Genomic DNA, 18,118 nt, shown 5'->3' with positions numbered 1-18,118 from the left:
ATTGTAGAGATGAGGTCTCGCTGCCCAGGCGGGTCTCGAACCCTCAGGCTCATGCAATCCGCTCATCTCAGCCTCCCAAAGGCGCGGAATTACAGGCTGAGCCACCGAGCCCGGCTAAGCCTCAAACTCTTATGCTCTAACCTTCCTTCTGTCTCTGCCTCCCAAGCAGCTAGGACTATAGGCTCACATCACCACGCCCACTAATTTTTTCTGTGTTTTTGGTGTCATATCCATGAAATTGTTGCCAAGTTTCCATTGTTATGTTGTGCTGAATTATGGTCTTGCAAATTTTGAACCAACCCTGTATCCCAGGAATGAAGCTACCTGCTCATGGTGGATGATCCTTGAGATTTGTTGTTGGATCTGATTTGCTAGAATCTTATTGAAAATTTTTGCGTCTGTGTTCATCTAGGAGATTGACCTGTAATTCTCTTTTCTTGTTGGATCTTTGCCAGGTTTGGGTATCAGCATGATGTTGGCTTTATAAAATGATTTGGGGAAGATTTCATCTTTTTTGATTGCCTGGATTACTTTTGATAAGATTGGTATAAGTTCTTCCTTGTATGTCTTGTAGAATTCATCTGGAATGATATCTGGTGGGGAGATTTCTTATGACTGAGTCGATTTCCTGGATTGTTATTGGTCTGTTTAGAGTTTCAGTTTCTTCTTGTTTCAACCTTGGGAGGTTGGCTGATGTCGAAAAGTTCTCTTGGCTGGACTTGGTGGCTCAGCCTGTAATTCCAGCACTTTGGGATTTTTTTTTTTTGAGTTGGAGTCTCACTCTGTCGCCCAGACTGGAGTATGGTGGCCGCTCCCAGCAATTCACTCACCTCAGCCTCCCAAGGCGTGGGATTACAGGTGGGATTTTTTTTTTTTTTGTTGGAGTCTCAGTCTGTCACCCAGACTGGAGTGCAGTGGCTGCTCCTGGCCACAGCAGCCTTGACCTGCTGGGCTCCAGAGATCCGTCCGCCTCAGCCTTCCAAGTAGCTGGAACTACAGGTGTGCGCTACCACGCCCAGCTAATTTTTTATATATTGTAGAGATGAGGTCTCGCCAACTTGCCCAGGCGGGTCTTGAACCCGCGGGCTCAGGCAATCCACTCACCTCAGCCTCCCAAAGTGCTGGGATTACACACTGAGCCACCGAGCCCAGCTACAGGCAGGATTTTTAAAAAATAAAAAAAAAGTCCTCCATTTCCTTTAGGTTTTCAAGTTTATTTGCTTACAGATGTGCATAGTAATCTCTGACAATCTTTTTTTTTTTTTGAGTTGGAGTCTCACACTATTGCCCAGGCTGGATGCTTACAGCCACCCCAGTGTCGTCCTGCTGGGCTCAGGCGATCCTTCTACCTTAGTGTTCCAAGTAGCCAGAACTACAGGCACATGCTACCATGCCCGGCTAATTTTTTGATTTATTGTAGAGATGAAGTCTCGCTAAGTTTCCCAGGCTGTTCTTGAACACCTCGGCCTTCCAAAGTACTGGGATTACAGGCTTGAGCCAAAGCACCTGGCCTCTGATAATCTTTTTAGTTTCTTTGGTGTCTGTTGTGACTTCACCTTTTATATTTCTAATTGTGTTTATTTGGACTTTCTTTTTTATGTCCGTGTGGCCAGTGGTCCATCAATCTTATTTACTCTTTCAGAGAACCAGCTTTTTAACTTGTTGATATTTTCTATGATATTTTTGTCTTCTGTGTCCTGCAATTGTGATTTTTATCTTGGTGATCTGGATTCTTTTGTTGAAGTTAGGATTTTGGTGACTTTGCCTTTCCATCTCCTTTAGATGTGATGTTAGGCTGTTTGCTTGTGATAGTTCTGTTTTCATGATGTATTTATGCAATGCTATGAATTTTCTTCTTAATGCTGCTTTTATGGCATCCTAGAGATTCTGATAAGATGTGTCTTAATTTTCATTTGTTTCTGGGAATCTTTTTATTTATGTCTTGATTTCCGTGTTGACACAGAAGTTGTTCAGCAGCATGTTGTTTAGGGTCTGTGTCTTTGTTGTTTTGGGGGGATTGTGTTACTGATGATATTTATTTTTATTCTACTGTGATCTGAGAAGATGCATTGTATTATTTCAATTTTTTGAAAAAAATTTTTTTTGAAAAGTTTTATTGAGAGTACAGAAAAGCTCCTGCAGTGGGAAGGGACCTGGGCGGGCTTCCGTTTGAAATTTCTTTATGCTTGATTTATGTCTGAGAATGTGATCGATCTTGGAGTGTGTTCAGTGTGCTGAGGAGTAGAGTGTATATGCCATAGCTGTTGAGTAAAGTGTTCTGTAGATGTCCATGGAATCCATTTGATCGAGCATCAAGTTGAGGTTCTGAATCTTCTTATTGGTTTTTGCCCTGATGTTCTGTCTAAAGCTGTTAGTGGGCATTTAGACTTCCAACTGTGATTGTGTGAGAATTAATGTCCTCTCTTAGTTTATTTAGTAGTTGTTTTATAAAATCTCATGCTCCTGTGTTGAGTGCATATATATTTAGGATGGATATTTCTGGCTGGTGGATTGAGCCTTTTGTCATTATATAGTGTTCTTCTTTGTCCTTTTTAACTTTTTATGGCTTGAAGGCTGATTTGTCTGATATCAGAATAGCTACTCTTGCCTTCTTTTGTTTTCCATTCACCTGAAAGATCATTTTCCAGCCTCCAACTTTGAGTTTGAAGGTGTCCTTTGAAGTGAGATGAGTTTCTTGGAGGCATCAGACTGTTGGATCATGCTTTTTAAATCCAGTTTGTCACTGTCTCTTCAGTGATACACTTTGTTTATTCAAATTCAGGTTGTTTTTGGTTTTTTTTTTGAGTAAGCGATCATGCCCAGACCAAATGTTTTATTAAAATATAACATAGACAGGCCGGGCTTGGTGGCTCAGCTGCACTTTGGGAGGCTGAGGTGAGTGGATTGCTTGAGCCTGTGGGTTCAAGACCAGCCCCGGCAACTTGGCGAGACCTTGTCTCTACAATAAATCAAAAATTACCCAGGTATGGTAGCGCGTCTGTAGTTTCATCTACTTGGAAGGCTGAGGTGAAAGGGTTGCCAGAGCCCAGCAGGTCGATGCTGGGGTGGCCATGAGTGTGCCACGCTCTCCAGCTTGGGTGACAGAGACTCCAGCTGGAAAAAAAAAAATATATATATAACATAGGCAGACAAGTTACATGCATATAGCTCAGCAGTGTTCCTGAGCAGACACTCACATAGTCAGCACCCAGATGAAAGAGCCGCCCCATCTCCTGTGTCACATTCCCTCCTCAGTCCCCTCCCTAGTCATATATAAAACCAACTAAGCCGCCCCTTGACAGGGACATGCACCTGTGCCTGAACTCTCTGCAGATGGCACCCCACAGGATGTACACTTATGTGTCTTGCAGGCCTCCATACCATATGTTTGATGATGCTCCCCACACAGGGCATGACCCCACCCAACTGTCCTGCTCACCTGCTGATGGAAGTATGGGTAGTTCTCAAGCTTCTGGTTCATGTGGTTTTGGTGAAAACATGTGTTATACGTGGCAGGTTGGGTATCCAGTTTGATCATTGAAATGTGAGTTTGTCCCTGCCATGTGACTCAGGGATTTGCTTTGTTTCCTCTTAACTTTTGTATTTATATATGTGTGTGTCTTTTCATTTTTGTACTATCTTAACTCTGTTTTTTCTTGTACTTTTGTGATGGGTATGACTGTTCTTTTTTTCTGTATTCAGGATCTTCCTAAGCATTTCCTGAAGTGTTGGACTGGAGGTACCATATTCTCTTAGTGATTGGATGTCTGAGAAGGATTTTAATTCTCTATCACTGATGAAGCTTAGCTTTGCAGGGTTAGGAATTTCTTGGTTGGAATTGCTTATGTTTAAGAGCACTAACATTTGTACTTCAGTCCCTTCTGGCTTGTAATGTTTCTGTATATAAGTCTGGAGCAATTCTGATGGGTCTTTTCCACTAGGTAGTCTGACCTTTCTCTTTCACTGTCTTTAGGATTTTTTCTTCCATGCTTACTTTGTGGAGGTAGATTGCTGTGTGTCTAGGGTTTGGTCTTCTCCTGTGATACCTTCTGGGGGTTGTCTGAATCTCCTGTGCTTGAATGGTCACATCTGTGGTGAGATGAGGAAACTTTTCTTGGATGACCTCATGGAATGCTTGTTCCATGGTGTTCTCCATTTATCTTTCTGCTTCAGGGATACCAATCAGGCATAGATTTGGCTTCTTGATATAGTTCCACATCTCTTGGAGGTTTTGCAAGGACCTTTTGAATTTTTTCCTCTTTTTTCTTTTTTTTTAATTGGAGTCTCACTGTTGCCCAGGCTGGAGTGCAGTGGCATACTTACAGCCATTTCAGTGTTGACCTGCTGGGCTCAGGTGATCCTTTCGCCTCAGGTTTCCAACTAGCCGGAACTGCAGGTGTACACTACTATGCTCGGCGAATTTTTTGATTTATTGTACAGATGAGGTCTCGCCAAGTTGCCCAGGCTATTCTCGAACCTGTGGGCTCAGGCAGTATTCTCACCTTGGCCTCCCAAAGTGCTGGGTTTACAGGCTTGGGTCACTGAGCCTGACCTTCCCTATGTTTTTAACAGGTTGGTTTAATTCTATATTTTGGTCTTCAAGCTCTGAGATTCTTTGCTTGGTTGATTTTGTTCTCTGTGCTTGTTACTTTATTTATTTCAAGAATGGAGTTCTTTATTTGCATTATTTCAGAATAATGCATTTTTTTTTTTTTGAGTTGGAGTCTCACTCTGTTGCCCAGACTGGAGTGCAGTGGCCGCTCCCGGCCACCGCAGCCTCAACCTGCTGGGGCTCCGGTGATCCTTCCAACTCAGCCTTTCAAGTAGCTGGAATTACAGGTGCATGCTACCACGACTGGCTAATTTTTTGATTTATTGTAGAGATGAGGTCTCACCAATTTGCCGAGGTGGGTCTCGAACCCGCGGGCTCAGGCAATCCACTCACCTCAGCCTCCCAAGGCACGGGATTACAGGCTGAGCCACTGAGCCCGACTAGAATAGGTATTTTTTAAATTGGCCAACTCAGCTGTTACTTCCTGTACAATTTCATTGAGTTTTGCTCCTTGCTCTCTTAGTTTCTGTTTATTTTTGCCATCCCATCTCCAATATCTGACTGTAATCTGTGGCAGGTCATTCTGGGGCATTTCCATTGTTTGTGATCTGATGGCTGTTTTTTTGGGTGTTGTTTCTTTAGGACTCTGAGAGTTACCTGTGTTTTTCTGCTGATTTTTCCTATTTGTGACAGGCCCGTTTTCCTTTTCTATAATTTTCTTCATGTTCCACCCTGTGGCAGGTTTCTGTTATTGTAGGTTCTGTCTGCTGTTACTCCACTAATCAAACCAGTTTTCAACCTCTGTTGCATGTGATCAATGACTGAGAGGAGATAAACTTACTTTTCTTAGAATCGTTCATCTCATTCCTTCACTGGCTGGCACTTTATTTTAAATTTTGAAGATGTGGGGTACAATTCAGGATTAGGTATACAAGTGGACATCGTACAGGTAAAGTTTGGGCCTCACTTTGGTCCCCACTTTGCCTGGTTTGAGGTCAGGTACCCTTGTTAATGTTGTGTCCCCACCCTCACCCCAGCAGTATCCTGTTACTGCCAATCTCTTTCTTAGAGTATTATGGTAATTGTTCAAGGTCAGTTTGTGAGTGAGAACATGTGGTACTCTGTTCTTTGTTTCTGTGATAGATCATTGAGTATGATAGACTCTAAATCCATCCGAGTTGCTGTGAAGTCCATGTTTGTCCTTTATGGCTGTGTAGTGTTCCACTGTGTATATGTACCACACTTTTTTTATCCAGTCCAGTTTCAGTGGGTAGCACTGTTGGTTCCATGTTTTTGCTATTGTGAATAGTGCTGCAGTAAACATATGTGTGCAGATAATCTTTTTTGTAAAATGATTGACTTCCTCCGGGTATATTCCCAGTAGTGGGATTGCTGGGTCATATGGAAGGTCAATATCTGGTTTTTTCAGAAATCACCACACTGTTTTCCAAAGAGGTTGCACTAGTTTGCATTCCCACTAGCAGTTTAGAAGCATTTCTTTTTCTCCACATCCTCGTCAGCATCTGTTGTTGTTTGTTTTATTAATGGCTGGCCATTCTTACTGGGGTTAGGTGGTATCTCAGTATAGTTTTGGTTTGCATTTCTTTGATGGTTAGTGAGGCTGAGCACTTAGAATTGTTCACCTAACTCCTTCCCTGGGTGACACTTCAGTTCCTGTACTAGCCTGGTGCACAGCAGGGGTTGGGTGCCCAGATTCTCATGCCTGCCGGTGCTTTCTGGTCTCTGTGTACAAGGGGATCCTTGCGAGGTGCAGGGTGTTTTGGCAGCTGGGTCCCTGCTTGGAGGCAGCGATTGAAATCACCAAGTCCCTATTACCATGACCTTGGTCTAGTGTAGGAGACAAAATAGATAGGGCCATCGGTGGGGTGCAGGAAGGGGAAATGCTGGAGTGTGGAGAGGTGGAGTGTGTCCAACCTGCTTGTTCTTTCTAAGGATGTTTCATAGAAACTGTGGCCTGAGGGATGGGCAGGAGCCAGCTGAGGAAGAGCTGGAAGACCAACCTGAAGCCTGGCCAGCATGCAGTGGTCCAAGGGCCCAGGTGGTGGTCTGAGGTGTGTCTGGAGTATGGAGGCACAGGGCCAGCCAGGGTGAGACAGGAGAGATGTGAGGTTAGTGTATGAGGTGCTTCTGAGCTGGTCCAAAAGGAAGAGGGGGACCATGGCTTTTCCCCAAAGAATGGATGTGGGTCATGGATGTTTTACAACAGTCTGCCTGGTTCAGTTGTGGGGTGTATGGTAGTATGGAATTGAGAGACTGTTCCTGAATGTGGTGGTGAAAACTGAGGATTGTGTGGTGGTTGCTAAGCTGGGTGGCATGGGGGAGGACTGGGGAAGGCAGGAAGGCCACTGCAGCTCCCTGCTCCCTCCGCAGAGGCCTGGCGCCATGCTCATCGAGTCTGCTTATCCACACCCTCTGCAATGACAAGTGCTTTGGCGTTCACACAGTTACTTTCTGTTTGAACCTTTTCCCCAACGAATATCTATTCTTTTAGTCCCAGGTCAAATGCCCCCATGTCTGTAAAGCCTTATTCAAAACTAGAAGTGTCTGAATCCCAAAGTAGCTTTTTGTATCTCTTTTATGGCATCATTCTACAAACATGCTTTTTTTCTTTACCTTAAGACCTCTCTGACCCCAGCCTCCCTCTAGCTCCTGTCCCATAGTCTTCTGGCCTATGTTTCAAATATATCAGTCCTTGCAATCAAAACAAATAATTCTTAAGCCTCTGCTGTTTGCAAGAAACTGTTATAAGGACAGAGAAGTTAGTGATGAATAAAACATGACTTGTGTACAATGGCAGTAATCATGTGATTGGAGACAGCCACACAGATAACTGATGCCAGTGAGGCTGGGATAAGTGTCTCATCGTTGTGTGACTGTTTTGTCTTCTCTTTTAAGTAATGTGTTTACTTAGGGCAAAGATCATATTTGTAATTACTATAATAACTTGGTATGTACTATGAATAAATGCCTGGGAGTATTAGGGGGGAAATAATGTTTGGCCCTGAACAAATTATTTAATTTAATCCTCCAAACAATCCTACAATAAGATTTATACTATTCCTTTTACAAATAACAAAATTGAGGCTCTGAGAGATTATGTAACAGTTTATAAGTTATGAGTTGGAATTTAAACCCATGTTTTTGTTATTGCAGATTTTCTTCCTATTTTCCACAATGTTTACTGTGCGTCAGTAATAACTTGCAGCTCTCTAGCTGGAGCAAATGTTGGAATATGTTCCTGCTGAATTCACAAGACTGGGGGTTCATATAGACGCCAGTCTGTCTGAAATAAATCTGTTAGTTGTAAAGGCATTGGTAAAGTGTCAGCTGATACTGTTACTATAATTCTTAACAGAGACTTCTTTTTATTTCCCCAGATCCTCAAACTTCAAGAGAGATTTTTGATTTTGCACTCAAGGCAATTCGTCCTCAGGTAGGAGCAATACCACTCTAGTTCTTTTACAGTGGAGACTTGGGATTTTCAAACATTAATGGTGAATTTTTTTTCTAAAATAGATTGATCTGAAGAGATACGCTGTGCCTTCAGGTAAGATTCTGTATTTAATAAGGTAATTAGATTACTAAATTAATTTATCTGAAATAAGATTTTGATTAAACTGTGACTGAAAGTAGATTTGATAACATCTGTGGTGTTTCACCGCTGTTTACAGGGAGGCTTTGGGGAACATAGTAAACGCTGGTTGAGATGGTCATACTTAGGTTACATGATTAAAATAAAAATTATTTTAGGTCCTTTTTCACTGGAGTCTGGCCATTTGATTCTGACTTTGCCTAAAGAAATCCTAATCCCACTTCTGTCCTTTGTTTTGGGATTTGTCAGCCTGGCTGATACAGTAGGAGGCTAGCAGCATGAGAGCACTGATGCAGATCCCTGGGTCAGTGTAGGGTAACGATACTAGGTCCTCATACACATCCGTACCTGTAGCTTTCTTAGTTCTTTGTTCTGGCTTATCCTGGCTTATTTTAAATATAATGGTTTTTGTATTTGCAGCTGGCTTACGCTTATTTGCCCTGCATGCATCTCAATTTAGCACCTGCCTTCTGGACAACTACATCGCTCTATTTGACGTGCTGTCAAAGTGGTGTAGCCATGCAAATATAGAATTGAAAAAAGCTGCACATTCAGCCTTGGAATCTTTTCTGAAACAGGTACTGCACATTCAACTGTCATTTTAAAATATTTTTTCTACACAAATAATTCAATTCCAGTCTTATGCATGTTTATCTGAAAAAAAAATGCAAGTCGGTCATTGGCTTCTGTAGTATTTAAAGCAGAAAGCTATTATTGATTGGCTAGTTTCATTGGAGGCAGCCAAACTGAAAGAGAACTAGGGAGATGCTAGATTTGAGTCCCTCAGCGCCAGGATCAAGGTGAGTTTACTGGAGCAAAGATGTGGTAGTGAGGCGGTGGCAGGAAGGGCCAGGAAGTTAGGGCTCCTGAGAGCTGGCGGGTGAGGGGGGGATGGTGTGGGGAGGGGTTGGGTGAGGCGTCCCACCTCCCAGGAAGTGAGGGCCAGCTGTCACAGAAGATAGATCCTTGTGCGCCAGATTATCTCAAGAACAGGGAGAGCCTCTTTGCCACTGTAGGTTTCCCGTCTGGGTAGGATGTGGTTGCAGAATTTGAGCCTGTACCTTTAGAAGCTTGTCTGGGTTGGCTGAAGAGAATGTGCTTGTGGTTCTGAGCACTGGCCTCGAGGGTGTCCCGAGCATCCAGAGGTAGACTGCTAAGGCCTGCAGTTCAGGCTCGGCTCCAAGGAGCTAGACTGCTTAGGTTGGCTCTGAGGGAAAGCACTGGAGATGCACAACACAAGTTTTGTTAGAAGCAGTGATGTGAAAGGGTAAAACGGGCTTGGCCCTGGAAACCAGTGCGCATTGTGGAACAGACGGTATTGGCCAGAGATCTTCTGCCCCGGATGTGCAGGAGGGAGAGGAGATGGAATGCACTGCCACTCTTCCTTTTCGGGGTCTGGGTCCGCCTCCGCCTCCCACCAACGCTGAAGTAGGTACTTTACGTCTTTGGCCCTGGCCTCGCCCCCCTGTCCCCCTCACCTTAGCAGCCCCTGCTCTTCTCAGCCTTCCCACTAGGGTTGTCATCTCCTTCGAGTTATTCTTGGTTTTAAAGTTGTCTCTTCTTCCTGGTCCTCCTCATAAAAACTCCTGTTCAACTTCAATCAGCTGGTCTTATTTGTTAAGGCAAATAAAAGTTTGAGGAGTCCTTTTTTCTGATTGACACACATTTTTTTTTCCTTTTTTTGAGTCAGAGCCTTCTTAGTCTGTTGCCCAGGCTGGAATGCAGTGGCACGATCTCAGGTTACTGCAGCCTTGACTTGCTGGGCTCAGGAGAGCCTACTACCTCAGCCTCCCAAGTCCCTGGAAGTATAGGTGTGCACCACCATACCTGGCTAATTTTTTGATCTCTTGTAGAGACAAGATCTCATAAGTTGCCCAGGCTGGTCTTGAACCCCTGTGCTCAGGCAGTCCTCTCATCTCCCCCTGCCAAAGTGCTGGGATTGCAGGTGTGAGTCACTGTCTGTCTTGACTGATACAAATATATTTAGATCTCAGTAAACATTTGCTCCAAAAAACCTCTTGAGAGAATTTTATGCTTTATTAGTAAGGTGAGCAACAGTGTCTAGAACTTATGCAGAGGGATCATACCAGGTGGCCATCTCTGAGACCTTGTTCCCTAGACTCCTGTCTTTCCTAGCACAGAGGACAGGTGGGGCATGGACCTGCGGGGCTGATTGTCAGCCTTCCCTGGACTGGTTGTACTTAATGGGCCATGCAGATCGTCTACCTTGCTAGATAAGTTAATTTCAGAATCCTGTTCCAATCTTTAATTAAAACTAGATTGAGTAGATACTATTCAGAGTTTCATTGAGGTAATTCTGTCTACTACTCTATAATATGTGAGAAAGTTAAGAGTTTACATAACTGAGAAGTTTGAGGGATAGTCCCTTCAATGCTGCCCTAATTGCTAACTCCTGATGCAAGTTTGGGAGTTTCCAGAGCCACTCTCAAATTTGCTGATTTCCTAGAAGGACTCAGAACTCAAAGTTGTTACAGTTTATTACAGCTGAAGGACACATAAAAATCAACCAAAGCAAGAAGCACATAGTGCCAAAAAAGTGCTACACATAGTGCTCTCATTGTCCCCTCCCTGTGGAGTCAGGACAGCGTTCCTTTCCCAGTATCAGTGTGTGACAGCACCGGGTAATATTCATTGGCATATTGCTCACAGAGTGCCTCCCAGTCTCTGGGTCCCAGATACCACCTACCCAAAGCCCCCATCCCAAGTCACGTTGTTGCTATGCTGTGTGAACAGCCCCCACACTAAATTACCTTATTAGATCATCCAGTATGACCTGAGGCCCTCTGGCAGGGAGAGACACCCCCACCAGGCAGAACATGCCAGGGGCTTGGAGATTACCTCCCAGAAGCCAAGGCAAAGGCCAGACCTCTTTCTGTGCAGGGTTAAATTCTTTACTATACAATAGATATTGCAGATTGTATCCTTGAATTTGGTCAGAGTATTAGAAAGTCCTGTGGACTGGACTGTCTTGCCCTCTTTTGTGACTTTTAAAACTAGAGTGCTCTGTTGACTTCCATGATATCTTCAAATAGTCATGTGGAACTTTGTGTAGATTTATTTTAAAGCTTTTATTGTTTATTGTGCTCCCTTTATGAAGTTTCTTACATTTCTTACTGCTAGGAAAAAACAGACTTTTTTTTCTCGTACAGATGTTGGCATAATCTGTGTCTTATAATCTTCTCTTTGTTCTGGTTGCCGAGAAGTTCAGAGTTCAGCAATTATGCATGCATTATCTTAAAACCAGCTTTATTGAGCTATATGACATATAGCAGCATGCACATGGTTTAAGTTTACACTTTGATTTGATAATATACATACCTCTGTGGTCACTACATTCTAGCATAGAATATCTCCATCACTGCAGAAGGTTCCCTTAGGCATTTTTGCATTATATCTTCATGCCCAGCTCCAGATAAAACAGTACTTTCTGTTGCTAGAAATGGGTTTTGCCTTTCCTTGAATTTTATGTGAATCTTATAGTATGTTCTTTCATGGTTAACTTGTTTTGCTCTGCTAATGTTTTTGAGAGTTTTCCATGTTGCAGAATGTGTAAATAATTCATTTATTTTTATTGCTGCATATTATTCTGTTGTATGGATATATCACGGTTTGTTAATAGACATCTAGTTTTTTTCAGTTTGTGGCTGTTATAAATAAAACAGCCAAGTGTAGCTCAAGTGATTCTCCCACCTTGGTCCCCCAAAGTGCTGGGATTATAGGTGTGAGCCATTGCACCAGGTCTAGATATATGTTAAACTTCTTAAGAAACTACCAAACTCTTTTCCAAAGTGATGGCACTGTTTCACATTTCACCAGCAATGCACAAAAGATCTAGTTATCTCCCATCTTCATCAACCCTTGGTATTGTCAGTTTTTAATTTTAGCCAAAGTAATGAGTATATAGTTTTATTTTATTGTGGTTTTAAATTGGATTTCTGTGGTGATTGTTGATGTTGATTCTTTTTTCCTGTGGTTATTAGCTGTATTAGCTTATGTCTTGTTTTACAAATGATTCATTCTCATATTTTACTTATTTTGAAGTTAGGTTTGCATATCTTTTTATTAAAGAGTTTTCTACATACTCTAGGTACAAGTCCTTTTCTAAAAATGATACAAATAGTTTTTCTTCTGTGAATTGCCTTTTTGTTTTCTTAATAGCACCTTTCAGAGAGCCAGAGTTTTGAGTTTTGATGAAATCCTACATATTAGTTTTTAAATTTCATCCTCCTTTGTATGCCCTACATAAGCAATCCTTTGCCTATCCCACAGCTGCAGATTTTCTGACATGTTTTCTTTTTTCAAAAGACTAGGTGTTTATTTCTCATTCACATGAAGTACAAATGGATATTTTTGGAGCAGAGGTGGAAACATCTTTGTTCTCCAAATCAACCCCTTCTGCCTTAATTGACACTGACCTTCTCCCACCTGTGGCTTCCAAGGCCATCCAGGGGTTCATCTGCACTTCACTCCAAGAGGGTATGGGAAATCAGGGAGGAGTACATGGACCTTTTTTTGGGTTGCCAAGCCTGGAAGTCATGGTCATCACTTGTGTACGTATTCCTCGGAGCTGTTGCATGGTTCTCCCCACAATAATACAAGGCTGAGAAACGCAGGCTAAATGTATTTCCAGAGGAAAAGAGGATGGTTTTTGCAAAACTCTAATCAGTCTGTCATATAGGATTTCTTCTCTGTATGAGTTCTGTGATGTTTGTTGCAGTGTGATTTCTGGCAAAAGATTTTTTCACATTTATTACATTTATAGGATTTCTCTCCTGTGTGAATTCCCTGATGAACAGTGGAGAATGACTGATGGTTAAAAGGTTTTGTACATTCTTTACATTTATAGGGTTTCTCTCCTGTGTGAGTTTTCTGATGCCTTTTGAGGTTTGAATTCTGGGAAAAGGTTTTTCTACATTCATTACACAGATAGGGTTTTGACATGTTTTGTTTAGGGAGTTTTGTAGTTTACATTTTAGCATTTACATTTAGGTCTGTAATCTATTTTGAATTAATTTTTGTGTGTGGTGTAAAGTAAAGGTTGAAGTTTGCCTTTCCCCCCGGTTTTTAGGTCCAGCACCATTTGTGGAAAAGACTTCTTTTCCCACTGGTTTGCCATGGCAACTTTGTTAAAAATCAGTTGACCATGTGTGTGTGGGCTTATTTCTGGACTCTGGGTTGTTCCATTCATCTTATATCTATTCTTAGATCAGTGCCTCATAGCTACTCTGGCTTTGTACTAAGTCTTGAGATTAAGTAGTGGATGTTCTCCAGCTTCTTTCTTTTGTGTTGTTATTTTGGCTATTTGATGTGCATTTTTTAATGTAAACATTACCTCTATGGGAACGTAGTTTTCCATTTTTCATTCAATAGCTTTATATAAAGTACTTAAGAAAAACATTGCAGGCTAATTGTATACAATGCAAAAAATGGACCAGGTGCAGTGGCTTGCATCAGTAATCCCAGGCCAAGGCTGGAGGATCACTTGAGCACAGGAGGTCGAGGCTGTGGTGAGCCATGACCATGCCACTGCACTCCACGCTGGGCGACAGAGTGAGATCCTGACTCAGAATAATAATAACAACACCTTAAAAAGAGTAGAAGAGTGCAAAGAAGACTATTAAAATCTGAAGTCCCACCACCTGGAAAAAACACATCACCTACCATGTTGCAGAGACTGCTCTCTTTTGCTTTCCCTCCCTCTCTCTGCTTCTCCTTTCTTTCCTTCTTCCTGAAGAGGAGAGAGGAAGTCCTGGGCTCAGGTGATCCTTCTACCTCAGCATCCGAAGTAGCTGGGACTATAGGCACGAGCCATCACACCCAGCTAAATTTTTGCTTTTTTTGTGGAGACAAGGTTTTGCTATGTTGCCCATGCAGGTCTTGAACTCCTGGGCTCAAGCAGTCTTCCTGCTTTGGTCTCCTAAAGTGCTGAGATTATAGGCGTGAGCCACTGCACCTGGCCAAGAGATATCTTTACATAACGGAGTATTAGTCAGAATTTTTTTGCCTCAAGATTTTTCACTGTGTTGGATGTATTTTCCTCACAGTATATTGAGATCTACATGGTTAATTTTCAGTAGCAGCATAATATATAATTATATTTACGGGCCATAATTTTTTTTTTTTTTTTTGAGTTGGAGTCTCACTCTGTCGCCCAGACTGGAGTGTAGAGGCTGCTCCCAGCCACTGCAGCCTCGACCTGCCGGGCTCCGGCGATCCTTCCGCCTCAGCCTTCCAAGTAGCCGGAATTACAGGCATGCGCTACCATGCCCGGCTGATTTTTTGATTTATTGTAGAGATGAGGTCTCGCCAAGTTGCCCGGGCGGGTCTCGAACCCGTGGACTCAGGCAATCCAGTCACCTCAGCCTCCCAAAGCGTGGGATTACAGGCTGAGCCACCGAGCCCGGCTGGGCCATAATGTTTTAATCTGTCCTATCTGTCCTCTATCCTCTACTGTTGGATATATCCATTATTTTCAAGTCATTACTGTTATATACAGGAAATAGTTGGATAAATATGCTTTAAAAGGATGTTTGCTGGGGCTAGGTGCAGTGGCTCAAGCCTGTAATCGCAACACTTTGGGAGGCTGAGGTGAGGGAATTGCCTGAGTCCACAGGTTCAAGAACAGCCTGGGCAACTTGGTGAGACTTTATCTCTACGCTAAATCAAAAAATTAGCTGGGCGTGGTAGCGTGTGCCTGTAGTTCCAGCTAGTTGAACATCTGAGGCTGAAGGATCACCTGAGCCTAGCAGGTCAATGCGGGGGTGGCCATGTCTATGCCACTGAACTCCAGCCTGTGCAATGAAGTGAGACTCCAACTCGAAAAAAAAAAAAGGATGTTTGCTGGAAATAAAATAATAGAAAATTAGCAGTGGCTTATGTGGTTACATATTATATGTACCAGTAAAAAGCTATTCTGTAACTAAGTAAGATGATGTTGTTTGCTTACTCTTTGAAAAACGTATTTGTGGTATGTTTTATGAAAAAAAATTATGAAGCAACATGTGTGATATGCCGTTCTAAAATAAATGGGAAACAATGTGCTTGGAAACACATAGTAAGGCCCAGTGGCTTCAGGTGTGATTGAGGAGTGTATTCATAGGTGGGCCAAAGTAGCGTAAGATTTTTTTTTTTTTTTTTGAGTTAGAGTCTCACTCTGTCGCCCAGACTAGAGTGCAGTGGCCGCTCCCAGCCACCACAGCCTCGACCTGCTGGGGCTCCAGGGATCCTTCTGCCTCAGCCTTCCACGTAGCTGGAACTACAGGCGCACGCTACCACACCCAGCTAATTTTTTGATTTATTGTAGAGACGAGGTCTCGCCAAGTTGCCTGGGCGGGTCTTGAACCCATGGGCTCAGGCAATCCACTCACCTCAGCCTCCCAAAGGCGGGGAATTACAGGCTGAGCCACCGAGCCCAGCGATTTTTTTTTTTTTAAATCTTCCTTCGATAATTATCTAGGTTCTTTCCATCTTATGCTGGATAGTCTTTGTGCCAAAGCTACGAATGCTCTTTTGAACGCCCATGTTAATTCTTGGATTTAGACTGTTTCCTCTTGTTTTGGTAAATAGTGATTTCTTTGCTTCTTAAAGTATATTTTCCCATGGCCCCAAGTAATTTAAGCTTTATCATTTGTGGCTTATTTTGTCAAAAACTAAGGTGCCTTGTTTTTGTATTTTTTCAGATTGTTAGGATTTAAAAAAAAAAAAAGACAAAAAAAATCTTACTCTACTTTTTTTTTTTTTTTGAGTTGGAGTCTCACTCCTTTGCCCAGGCTGGAGTGCAGTGGCATGCTCACGACCATCCTAGTGTCAAACTGCTGGGCTCCAGTGATCCTACTACCTCAGCCTTCTAAGTAGCCGGAACTACAGGCGCATGCTACCACACCTGGCTAATTTTTGATGTATTGTAGAGACGAGGTCTCACCAAGTTGCCCAGGCTGGTCTTGAAGCAGGCTCAGGCAATCCACTTGCCTCGGCCTCCCATAGTGCTGGGATAACAGGCTGAGCCACCAAGCCTGGCCTTTTATTTTTTTTAAGTTGGTGTCTCATTCTGTTGCCTAGGCTGGAGTGCAGTGGCGCTATCACAGCTACTGCAGCCTCAACCTGCTAGACTCAGGCAAACCTTCCACCTCAGTCTTCCCAGTAGCTGGCACTGTAGGTGTGCAGCTCCACACCTGGCTAATTTTTTGATTTTTTTGTAGAGACAAAGTTTTACTATGTTGCCCAGGCTGATCTCAAACTCTCAGGCTCAGGCAGTCCTCTTGTCCCACCTCCCAAAGTGCTGGGATTACAGGCATGAATTACCACACCTGATTGTTAGTTCTAAACTCTGTTGATGACTTCTGAAGTCACTGGTTGCCTGGCAGCTCTCATTTACCCTGTAGGTGACAGATGGGCTCTAAAGACTGCTTTCTACTTAATTTGGAAGCCTTATATAAACCCTAATTTTAAATTTTATTTGATTTTATTTTTGGGGGGCAGGATCTTCCTTTGTTGCCCAGGCTGGAGTGTAGTGGTAAGATCATAGCTCACTGCAGTCTTGAACTCCTGGGTTCAAGTGATCCTTCTGCCTCAGCTCCCAAGTAACTGGGACTATGGTTGTGCACCACTATGCCTGGGTAATTTAAAAAATTCTTTTAGAGATGAGTTCTCACTATGTTGTCCAGGGTAGTCTCAAAGTTATGGGCTCGGGCAGTTTTCCTGCTTTGACCTCCCAAAGCACTGGGATTATAGATGTGAGCCACTGCACCTGGCTGAAACCTGTCTTTTATGCAGACTTCTTGCATTTCACTGGTTTCTTTTAGTCCCTTCTCTAGGAGATATGCATCACATAGCCTTATTTAAGAGATTGTCTTTTCTGAACTTGATGGGACTAAGTAAAATTGAAGCAGAGTCTTTATGAGTAAAAGCAATTTTATTATGTAACAATTACTGCACGTTAGTAGTTTCTAAACATCCCTAACCTTTTCAGATTTTTTTTTTTTTTTGAATTGGAGTCTCACTCTGTCGCCCAGACTGGAGTGCAGTGGCCTCTCCCGGCCACCGCAGCCTCGACCTGCTGGGCTCCAGCCATTCTTCTGCCTCAGCCTTCTGAGTAGCCGGAATTATAGGCGCCTGCTACAATGCCCAGCTAAGTTTTTGATTTTATTGTAGAGATGAGGTCTCGCCTGCCCAGGCAGGTCTCGAACCCACGGGCTCAGGCAATCCAGTCACCTCAGCCTCCCAAAGGCGCGGGATTACAGGCTGAGCCATCGAGCTTGGCTACCTTTTCAGAATTGTATAGATTCCTTTGTTTTGCTATTCAATATTTCTAAAAAGTAAATCTTGTATAATTTCAGGTTTCTTCTATGGTGGCAAAAAATGCAGAAATGCATAAGAGTAAGCTGCAGTACTTTATGGAGCAGTTCTATGGAATCATCAGAAATGTGGATTCGAACAGCAAGGAGTTATCTATTGCTATCCGTGGATATGGACTTTTTGCAGGAGTATGGCAACTTGCTCTATCTTTTTGGTTTTACTTGAGTGTTTAAAGGAATGTAATTTGCTGCATTTTTGAATAGTATCTCATACTTGTAACAGTATAGTTTACCCATAAACAACATGGGTTTGAACTGCATGGGTCCACTTACATGCAGATATTTTTCAATATTGTGCAGATATATTCACCATATTGTGTGAATTGAAAACGCAGTGTTTACTGGATGCAAAACTCACGTGCATGGAGGACTGACTTGCAAGCATTACAGATTTACGGAACCTTGGGGGTCCCAGAGCCAACCCCTGTGTATGCCAAAGAATGACTGTATTACTGTCTTTTGTTTTTAACAGTGAAGGGTTTTTTCGGTGTCCACTATGTACTGAAATCCCTTATGTACGTTACCTCAAATTCTCATAACTCTCCTATGAGCTGAGTAGGACTCTTTATTACAGATAGG

The 18,118-nt window shown here is 42.8% G+C and overlaps 1 protein-coding gene across 1 annotated transcript in view; it reads left to right on the top strand.

Moving 5' to 3' along the window:
• Window positions 1-18,118, top strand: part of LOC103262606 (DNA-dependent protein kinase catalytic subunit-like) — a gene marked incomplete at its 3' end in the record, with an annotated part of 72,753 nt that overhangs the window by 15,616 nt on the left and 39,019 nt on the right. Inside the window, exons 7-10 of the mRNA XM_021713467.1 lie at window positions 7,951-8,006; window positions 8,090-8,120; window positions 8,586-8,743; window positions 17,522-17,668. Coding sequence (XP_021569142.1) covers window positions 7,951-8,006; window positions 8,090-8,120; window positions 8,586-8,743; window positions 17,522-17,668 — 392 coding nt within the window. The remainder of the gene's footprint in view (window positions 1-7,950; window positions 8,007-8,089; window positions 8,121-8,585; window positions 8,744-17,521; window positions 17,669-18,118) is intronic.

This window comes from Carlito syrichta, unplaced genomic scaffold (assembly GCF_000164805.1).
Source record: "Carlito syrichta isolate Samal-C Ts95f unplaced genomic scaffold, Tarsius_syrichta-2.0.1 Scaffold304564, whole genome shotgun sequence".
Classification (NCBI taxonomy): Eukaryota; Metazoa; Chordata; class Mammalia; order Primates; family Tarsiidae; genus Carlito; species Carlito syrichta.
This window is presented reverse-complemented; position numbering and strand designations above follow the sequence as displayed.